Source organism: Mesitornis unicolor, unplaced genomic scaffold, assembly GCF_000695765.1.
Source record: "Mesitornis unicolor isolate BGI_N332 unplaced genomic scaffold, ASM69576v1 scaffold2733, whole genome shotgun sequence".
In the NCBI taxonomy this organism is placed as follows: domain Eukaryota; kingdom Metazoa; phylum Chordata; class Aves; order Mesitornithiformes; family Mesitornithidae; genus Mesitornis; species Mesitornis unicolor.
The window spans coordinates 1-10,294 of record NW_010173769.1 but is presented as its reverse complement, the minus strand read 5'-3'; the positions used below and the strand labels follow the sequence as shown (position 1 = coordinate 10,294).

At 38.1% G+C, this 10,294-nt stretch overlaps 1 protein-coding gene across 1 annotated transcript; it reads left to right on the top strand.

Moving 5' to 3' along the window:
• Positions 1 to 5: 5 nt before the first annotated feature.
• On the top strand, positions 6 to 10,079 carry LOC104535550 (phosphatidylinositide phosphatase SAC2; the record flags this gene model as incomplete). Its single annotated transcript, XM_010180813.1, has 9 exons — positions 6 to 99; positions 2,072 to 2,251; positions 3,163 to 3,230; positions 3,528 to 3,652; positions 5,192 to 5,269; positions 6,003 to 6,123; positions 7,587 to 7,715; positions 9,217 to 9,334; positions 9,881 to 10,079. Coding segments are annotated over 9 exons (1,112 nt in total), but the record flags the coding sequence as incomplete, so codon positions are not given.
• Positions 10,080 to 10,294: the final 215 nt, after the last annotated feature.

Genomic DNA, 10,294 nt, shown 5'->3' with positions numbered 1-10,294 from the left:
GCAGTCCTGAAACTCCTCCTCAGGAATCAACCTGTGTAGATGACGTTCATCCAACATTTCTGGTGGCGCTTATTTCACGCCGGAGTCGGCACAGAGCTGGTAGGCAAACATAGTTCAAGGTATTGGGATTGTTCCTGAACACTGGAGAGGGATGCAGAAGACGAAACTCCAAAGAGTGCTGTGTTGTTCAGCAGATGCTCAGCTCTTGTTGAAGCATTTGCTGCTGCCTTTCCTGCTCATAGGATGAAAAAAAAAGGCTGTAGTACATCAGCATTACACGGCTGCTACCTAGAGCTGTATCTGCACTGCGTGCATCTTTGGAGGTCACAGTTCAGAGATAATGTTCCATCTTTGCAAATATTTCAGTAGGCCTGGGTGGGACTTAAATTTTCAAAGGTCTTCCTTTCGAGGGCTTTGACAGCAGCTGAATAGAGACTTGAAAAGGCACGTGTGTGTGTGCCTGCATCCCTGGAGATGTTTATGTAGGGCTGAGGTGTGAAATAAGAACCATGCTTTGCTCTTGCACCTTGCAAGGCAGGCAAGAAATACTCCTTGTCCTTAGAAGCATAGAAAGAAAGACACTTCACACTTTAGTAGGTCCTGTTCAACTCTAAGGCTCTTCAGTGTATCAGATCTTTTTTAAGATACACTACACTATGTTCAACTCCTTTCCTACACAGCCAGGTTTTTAACAGGTCAAAAAACCCAAGGAAAAAACCTATTGAGCTTACCTTGATATGGAACTGTGTAATGCTGTTATATTACTCTGTAATACTTTGAACTCTTAGCTAAAATTACTTATTTTCATTTCTGATATATTGTAGTTGAGAAAACTCGCCCCCTAGAAAAACTCTAGAGGATTTGAAAGCCTAAATTACTTCTACATTAAATACACTGATTCTTATCTTCTGGCAGCTTGTTAGGGATTAAAAAAAAATAAAAAAAGAAAGAAAAATAACCACTGCACTAAATTATCACCATGCCTAAGACCTTAAGGGAAGGTATCATGAGATAAAGGAAGGTAGCTGTTCTGAAGCTTAAGAGAGTAGGAGTCTCTGTATGGGATCTGAAGTTTCCTGTGGAATGATTGAGTTTGGGTTTTGGTGTAATAGCCACTGATGGTGGCAGGGCATAACCATAAGTAAAGGGGGAGTCTGATGCTTTAGTCTAAAAGCCCCTGTCTGATTAAGGCTGTAATACTACTTTGACATTTTGTGACCCTATAAATGTCCGTATGATAGGTATTTTACGTTCCTTTCACTGCCCTATTGATAACCCCTTTTCTTTTCTCCTGTAGTTCTTAGCCAGTGCTGCTGAGGTTCAGTTCAAATGTTTGGTCCAGTGCTATGTCAGGACTTGAAACAGAGTTTTTCTGATTCCGTGGAGCTGAATTTCTGTGCTAGGAACCATGGCCTTGAATCTCTGCAACCCTTTTTACTTTCCCATCCCTTGCTACCACCCGCATCCTTTCTGAAATAGCAATGTACTCTCCTTTGAGTAAAGAATGTGCAGACCTCCATATGCAAGTAGTTATGTGTTCTGTTTAATGATCAGATCAGAGGTAGCTAGGCAAAAAAATAGTGTAGTTAGAAGAGCAGCATCTTTTGTTAATGTGCAGAATTAGTTGTACAGGTTAAAACAACGGAGGGAAGTCAGTCCTCTGTTCCCATGCAAATCTTCTTGGGCTGCTTGTGAGGAGTGGAGCATCTGTCAGTAAAAGTGGCCTTTAGGTTCATGGAAAATACTGAGTACTGAAGTAAAACTTCCTGCTAAATTTGACAGAACAGGGAGTAATGCACCAGTTAGGGTGGACTATATGTAGTGCCAGTAGACTGCCTTGCACTGTCAATTTAGTTACCATTGCTTGTAGTGTAACAGTAAATAAACTTTATCCATATAGTCAACATAACATTTGGGGATTAGACTAGCATAGGAGTGACACTTATTATTGATTGTGGATTTTTTGGGTGGAACTCTCTCCTTGTGTTATCATTGTCAAAAACAATAGCAAAAATTATTAATGTTTAAGACTAATACTTAAATATTAATTGATCGCTCTCGTCCTTCCTAGGAATGCGGTATAAGCGAAGAGGTGTTGATAAAAATGGAAATGTGGCAAATTATGTTGAGACAGAGCAACTGATTCACGTTCATAATCATACCCTTTCATTTATACAAACAAGAGGCTCTGTGCCTGTTTTCTGGAGCCAGGTTGGATATAGATATAACCCACGGCCCCGACTGGACAAGAGTAAGTATTTGAGTGGTAATACATAAAGATAAGAGCTTCCTTAGAAATAGGTTCACTGCAGTGTTGCTTTACTTCTAGTCTTTCAGTGGCACTTTCTAGAAGGCTGAATTAATAGTAATGACTTGACTCCAATTAACTCCTGCTCTAATTGCAACTATGCAGAGCTCTGACATCTTGTCCACTGTAAATTCCAACAGGTCTTGAATTTCAATATTTAATTAAGTACCAGTTTTATGTTTAGCCTTATTTGTTGCAGTGTTTTCTGGGTTGGGGAGGAAGACAATTCGGATTTCTGTTTTCATAGAATCATTATGGTTGGAAAAGACTTTTAAGATCATCATGCCAACCGTTATCTAATTCTACCATGCCCACTTCTAAACCATGTCCCTGAGCATCACGTCTAGATGGCTTTTAGATACATCACAGTGGTGTGGTTTTTAATTTTAGTTACAAGTAGTTTTGTACTCTAAGAACTGGATAACACTTCCTGTCCTGTGTCCTTTGCAAACTGCAAACCTTTCTTTTACTTCACTTTGCTTTTTCAAAAGATGGAAAACAAATATAAGCACTCTTCTTTCGAAAGAGGTGTTTGTGTTGCTTTGTATCGCATGTGTGGAAGGATTAAACAGGTTTATTAGAAGTTAATTTGTTGTCCAATCTGCTCTGCACAGGAAGTTAAAATTAGCAAAACGTAATGGTGTTTCCTGTACTCTATAGTGGTAGAACAACAATGTTGAAGTTGAGCAAATTGATGAAAGACCTTTAAAAGTAATTCTGTACAGTGTGGTGTTGTGTGTCTAAGTATGTTAAGTGAAGATATCTTGGTTTTTTAGAGTGTAGATCTGGGCATGGTTTAATACTTCCAGCTGTTGCTGAACAGGCTCTTTCTATTTATCTGCTCTGCCTTGTAGGTGAAAATGAAACAGTGTCCTGCTTTCGTGCACACTTTGAAGAACAGCTGAAAAATTACAAAAAGCAGGTGAGTGCTACGTGATAAAATAGTCATCTTATGGAAGTGCAGGGGATGCAAGTTAATGTTTTTAGTTTGTTTTTCTTGGTGATATGAGTTGTGGTTTTTTACAAGCTTGTTGACAATTGGAAAGGTGATACATAAATAGAATTCTACTAAGTTTTTAAAGTGTCCTTGTAGGTAACCTCTAAAAAAGAGCAAGAACTACAAATATTTTAACTCTTGAGCTATTTGTTATGCCATGGTGTATATCTGAACAAGTTGTGTAGCAGATGACAAGTGTTAAATAATTAAACTTTTGAACAGGTTATTATTAACTTGGTGGATCAGACAGGCAGAGAGAAGATTATTGGAGATGCTTACCTTAAACAAGTTCTTCTGTACAACAATGCAAATCTGACTTATGTTTCATTTGACTTCCATGAGCACTGGTAAGAGACCTTTTAAACATGTCACTTTGCATCTTATTTTATTAGCATGAAAGGAGAGTAGGAAGGAGGAGAAAAACCATTATTATTTCTACTTCTGCATGAAACACTTTTCCTTTAAAAAGGAAGAATGCATTTTGTAAACTAAAGCACTGTAAAAGTTCCAGTTTGGGTCTGTTGATCTTGTGTCCCTGAGCTGTTAAATGTCTAGTTGTTGTTATGCTTTTGAAGCAAGAGAGTTTCCTTAAACATGCTACGAATGTAAAGCTGTGGCTGACCTGCTTTTCAAACGGTAGCATTCTGCTCTTAATTCTTTACTACAAACCATTCTTCTGTTTTTCTTGTTTCTGTTAATATATGAGGGGTTCTTTCAGGACCCTGATGCTGTTTTTCCATTATAAAATACTCTGGATTTTACTTTAATCCAGTGTAAATAGTTGCTGTTTTCATTACTCCGATGTTGTTATGGTCTAGTGCAGTGTTCACATGCCCAAGCACGTGATCTGTCCCACAGGCATGTATTTCACAGAATCACAGAATCGCTCGATTGGAAAAGACCTCTGAGATCATCACATCCAACCGTTCCTGTCTACCCCCTAAACCATATCCTTAAGTACCTCATCTACCCGCTCTTTAAATACATCCAGGGATGGTGACTCCACCACCTCCCTGGGCAGCCTGTTCCAGCTTCTGACGACCCTCTCAGTAAAGAACTTCCTCCTTATCTCTAATCTGAACCTCCCTTGGCACAGCTTGGTGCCATTTCCCCTTGTTCTATCCTCCATCACCTGGGAGAAGAGACCAGCACCCACCTCTCTGCAAGCTCCCTTTAGGTAGTTGTAGGTGGTGATGAGGTCTCCCCTCAGCCTTCTCTTCTCCAGGCTAAACAAGCCCAGTTCCCTCAGCTGCTCCTCATAAGGCTTGTTCTCCAGGCCCCTCACCATCCTTGTGGCTCTGCTCTGAACATGCTCCAAGTAGACTGCATTTATGTACAAGTATGAGGTCTAAAAACTGTTTTGATCTTCATTTCCTAACTTGATCTAGGGATTGCGTCTGGCCTGGGAAAGCATTACTGACTAAGTCAGTAATGTCATTAGTAGATATTGCCTGAGAGGGGAAAAAACCCTCAAAATAGTGATGGTCTTTGAGACTTCTTTTCTGTAATACTGTTGAATTGATTTGTTATTGTTTTGTTTAAGAGGCCTTTCATTTTCATTTGTTTGCTTTCCTCCTGAGAACTGCTGTAGTGACCAGGACTGTTTCTTTTTTGCACCGTGACCTTGAGTGAACAGAGACAATACTGAGAACAACCTGGTGGGTTAGGAGGAGAAGGGGGTGATGTGTCTGTAGGATTTAGATACTGAACTGTGCTTTAAAATAGTTATGAGTATTGACTGCTATTTAAAGTTTATTGCAGGTAGAATGTCTGTCTCTCCCACTTAGTCTAAACAGTATCTTTCTTTACTTAATTATATTATTTGTAATGTTAACAAAAATCACTACTCTCCTCCAAACTAACTTCTGTGAAATTCTGTATTTTAGCCGAGGAATGAAGTTTGAAAATGTTCAGACCCTGACTGATGCTATTCATGATATTATTCTTGACATGAAGTGGTGCTGGTAGGTATTTAAAAGCTTTTACATTAGCATGAAATATTTCTAGAAAAAAGGTTACATATTCAGAGGCCTTGGTTTTGTCATAACTGGCTTGATTTATATTCCTGTCTTGGTGCCCAGCTTATGCGTCAGAGTTTTTGTGTTGAGGTATTGGTGTTCTACACACGTAACAGCAGAAATGCTCTGATGCCGTTTTCTGCCCGAGCTTTACTGCATTTAACACTTTTAGAGTTTCTTGTATTTAATGTGAAACACTTTGTGTTTGACCCAGAAGCCCTAGGATGCCAGTCTTACTATTGAAAAGAGTAGACATGTTTGACCTTTTCATTTGTACTGATTAAAGTTCATGCATTTCAGTCATGAGTATGGCTGCAGTCTTCAATTACTGTATACTGTTCAATGTGTTTTGTAAGTGAGATGTTGCTGTCATTACTGTTGGCTTCTGTGTTTTTGAAATTGTGTCTTTTGTCTTGAAAGCTTATATTTCATACATATGAACTGAATTCAACATCTGATTACTTATGTCTATGGCCCCAATAGGATGTACGTTCGGTATCTAGTCTAGACTAAAAAGGATGGGTGGGAGCAAGAGTAGTTAACTCAGAGTGGTGTGTGGCCAGAGTGATGAGTGCAACTATAAATAATACTCCATGTGTAAAATTTACTGTGGAAGCTGGTAAATTGCACTGCATTTTAAGTTTCTCAGTATGCTTTTGCTCTGTTTTTCTCTTGAAAGGGTTGATCAAGCTGGCGTGATTTGCAAACAGGAAGGAATTTTTCGAGTTAACTGCATGGACTGCCTGGATCGTACCAATGTGGTGCAGGCTGCTATTGCAAGAGTGGTCATGGAACAGCAGGCATGTAGAACTGATGTACTTTTACAAGTACTGAGTGCCCCAGAACTTAATTGTTATACACAGGGAAATCTGTGTGTTTGAAAGATGCTAAACTAACCTGTGCTGAAAAGGAACTTTGTGAACTACTTGGAGAGCCATGAAGCTGCAAGCTGTATGTATAGCTGAAATAACTTGAAATAATTCTAAAACTGTGATGCCTGGGCTCCTCCTTCAGAGAGAAAATGACTGTCAGTCCACACCTTGGAGAGGATTCTCTTGCTATGATTGAGCCATTTTAATTTAAGTTGTGTAGTAATACAAAGGTTAAAACCAAAAGACTTCCTTGCCCCCAATAAATCCCTCCCCTAAATGAGATGTTAAAGGACTGAAAATCTAGAAGTTGGATGCTCCTTTAGTCACTTTGAAGTGAAATGCTGTGGTGCAGCAGGAAGGGAGATCAGTTGTCTCTTGATAGTTGTTTCTCTCTCAGAAAATTGAGAGTTAAGTGTACCTTGCCTTTGCACTTCCTTGGAACCACAGGACTTGTTTTCTCTCAGCTGAGAACTTGATAGCTTTCAAAGTCAATGAACAGACTCGTATCACGTTTCATCTAACTTGCAAAGAGTGCTTGAGCATTTTTTTATTGTTTGTAAATTGAGTTTTGCCTATGATTTAGTCCAAGTCATCCCTCCAGTTCACCTAACGTTTAGTGACCGCATTGCAATTACATATGTGCTGCTTTACCAATTCAGTGTGTGTAAAAAGACCTGAGTTTGTACTGTACCCAAGACTTATCTTGGAAAAACTTAAGTACTGGTTGTTCTGAAGGGTAAGTTATCTTACTTTCAGTATCGGTGTTAAACAGCAACCGTTGAGAATGCACAAGCATTAATAATAAACACAATGTATAAAGTAGTTTTAAGGTTTTATTTGGGGAAGGAGTAAGTTTGAAGATGGAGCCACTACATTTGCTTTCGTGTCTAGAAGCAAAAGATTACAAATCTGGTGTGCTTTTTCTTGTAACGAGAGAGGTTCCATTTTTTAATTTTCACATCTTTGAGGTCACAAGTTCCTTAGTGATAGAAGACATGGACTTGTTTATCTATGTTAAAGCTCTGTGATATCTGTGCTTTTGATAGTTATCTATAGGAAATAGACACACTTCCTAGATCTTGAGTAATCTAGAGTAACTTGTTTTCCTTCCGCTAATTTTTGTTTGAAGATTGACTCCTGCATCCATAATTAATGTATTACTGCTGCATCCAGTAAAATGATGTTTAACAATGAATTAGTGATTCATTGCTAACAGTTAATCTGTTTAATTTAACTTTAATTAACAGTTTAATCTGACAAATTAGCAGAATGGGTTCCTTTTTCAGATCATATAAAACGTTACAATTAAATGCTTGCCAAGTGTTCCCATTTTCTTTATCAACCTCTGATATTGAGTATTATTTTTATTTGTTAATTATGTCAAATTCCAGCTCAAAAAACTGGGTGTGATGCCACCAGAACAGCCTTTGCCAGTGAAATGCAATAGAATCTACCAGATCATATGGGCAAACAACGGGGATGCCATAAGCCGGCAGTACGCGGGCACAGCAGCATTAAAGGTAAAGGGTGAAGTGTGTTATCTGTTCTGATAATGAATCGTGTGTTATGTTACAGGTTTTATGTCCAGTGAAGAGCTCTTATATATGTAACAAAGGTAGCCAAATAGTCTCCATGTTTTTGTCTTGAAGAGATATGAGACCTTTCATTAAAAGAATATTTTGTATCACACTTGGTATGAATTGGAGAAGATTTGAGTGTTCAGGCATCCTGTGGCAGTGCTGGCTGGATTTTAACTTAGTTCTGTTAGTTTCATGTCTAGATACAAACTCTGAGCTAAGAGTTGAAGATCTATATAAAGCATTACTTCTATTTACATTTAGGCACAGTTGTACTTCAAAAAATACTTGGAAGGACCGAAGATCAGGATATGTGATATTAATTAGTTATATTTTCTTAATTAGTTATAATGCAGTCTGTCTACCAAGATCTGAAATTAGGCATGAAATTCCATACTGATCACTCCTGCTGCTTTGAAAAGTCAGAATTTGAGCTACTCTCAGTGTGTATAGTCACTGGTGGAACAATTTTTAGTATTCCTGGTATTTGGCATTGAAAAAAAACCTTTTCAGTGGAAATGCTTAACAGTGAAATATCTTTAAACTTCTCTACTGAAGTTTGATTAGTTTTTACAATAATATTTCTTAAAAAATAATAAAAAGCAGCTTGACATGCTTCTCTTGATTGTGAATATTTAAATCTGAAGCACAGGACTCAATTTACAGATCTAGTTTTTCAGCCATTCTGCTTGAAGATTTCTCTACTCACTATTGAGGTTCATGGATTAAATTTATTTTCAGTTTAATTGTGATCTTTCTTTTTATTTGAAACTGAAACACACTTGAAACGTTCTTCATAGTAGTTCATGTGGATTTTAGAACTGCTCTGTGCCAATGTTCAGACTCTCTCTGAAATAGAATCCTCTAGTGAAATGTAACTACCAACACTGCTTTTTATTCAAATTCTAAGCCTTCTGTGGCCTAGAAACTTTCTTTTGTTTCTGAGCTTGTGAGGATATGTTCTATTTTCCTTCAATATGTTATGCTTGTCTTGTTTTGGTAGCAAAAGCAGAGAAGATGAAAGTGATTTTTTAGTAAGCTCCAGTCTTCTCCATTGTTCCAGTAGTGTTCCTTTTGCATTAAAGGCCAAGGAATATGGGCGATGGGGATTTGTTTAGGCATTCAAGCACCCCAGTGACTGATGTCTTGGAAGTTCTGCTTTAATATTAGCTGGCACATATGTCCAGACTGCTGTTTTCTATTAGGACTCCCTATAGAATCTGTCAGTCTGTCAAAAGCATAAGATTCTCTGCAGTCAAACAATGCAGTGAAAAGTAAATGCTCTTGAAAAGCAGGATTTTCAACTTCTATATGAAGTAGTTACTTGAACATAATCTCCGAGTTGTCATCTGTTCAGTTCTGAGTTTCAGAATGCCAGATCTTTTTAGCCAAGACCGCTACTTCAAGGTTGCGTGTGTGATATTCACGTGTTCTTGTGTAACAGGGTGACTTCACGAGGACTGGTGAAAGAAAGCTGGCAGGGGTCATGAAGGATGGAGTGAATTCTGCAAACAGATACTACTTGAATCGTTTCAGGGATGCTTATAGGCAAGCGGTCATAGGTAAGAATACAGCTTCAACTGAGCTGAGCTATGGTATTTTAAAAAGTTTATTGAAATCATCTTGGCTTTATCTTTTTGACTGATTTTTTTTTCTCTTTTTTTTTCTCCTGAAGCTTAAAAGCACCTTGGTTGTATATAATGTTCATGTCTGTAGTGAGCACCATATGGACCAGTCATTCTCCATTTGGAGATTAAATATCATTCAGATCGGAACGATTACATGTAGCGTAACTCACTGTAGAATCTGCTTCTAACTTCACTTTAGTGTTGATTGTCTTGTAAGGTCTCTCTGTTAGACAAAGTTAAATTTGTCTAGTGAGTATCTCTTAAAATGATGAGTTAACTCTTGCTTTTCACTGAGAGAAAATAGTATCATACCTACTGAGTTTTTAGCTTCAGGCAACATTATATCAGAAAGAATAACCACTTTTTGAGAGTATCTTCGATAGGAAACATTTGGAAGGAAGTACAAAGCAATCAACAGACTATTGCCGTATATCACTTTTAACTGTTGGTTCCTTGTCTGGTGTTTTGTGTTTTATTTAGATTTGATGCAGGGTATCCCTGTAACAGAGGATCTTTACTCCATATTTACAAAAGAGAAAGAGCACGAAGCCCTGCACAAGGAGAACCTGAGGAGCCATCAGGAACTGATCAGCCAGCTGTTGCAGAGCTACATGAAGCTGCTCTTGCCAGATGACGAAAAATTCCATGGAGGATGGGCACTTATTGACTGCGATCCAAGGTTTGTCAAATAGTCACAATTCATCAGCTGCTACTGTGACACCTCTGTTAGTTACTGCTGATGTAAAATGATTTTGATAGCTGTTGTGTTAACAGAATGGAAGTGGACAGTTTAGTAGAGTGACAGGAGTCCTTGAAGGGATTGAATACTTGTAATTGTAAAAGAAAAAGTCCTCTAAACATCTGCTTTAAAAATAAAAACCAATAACTTTATAT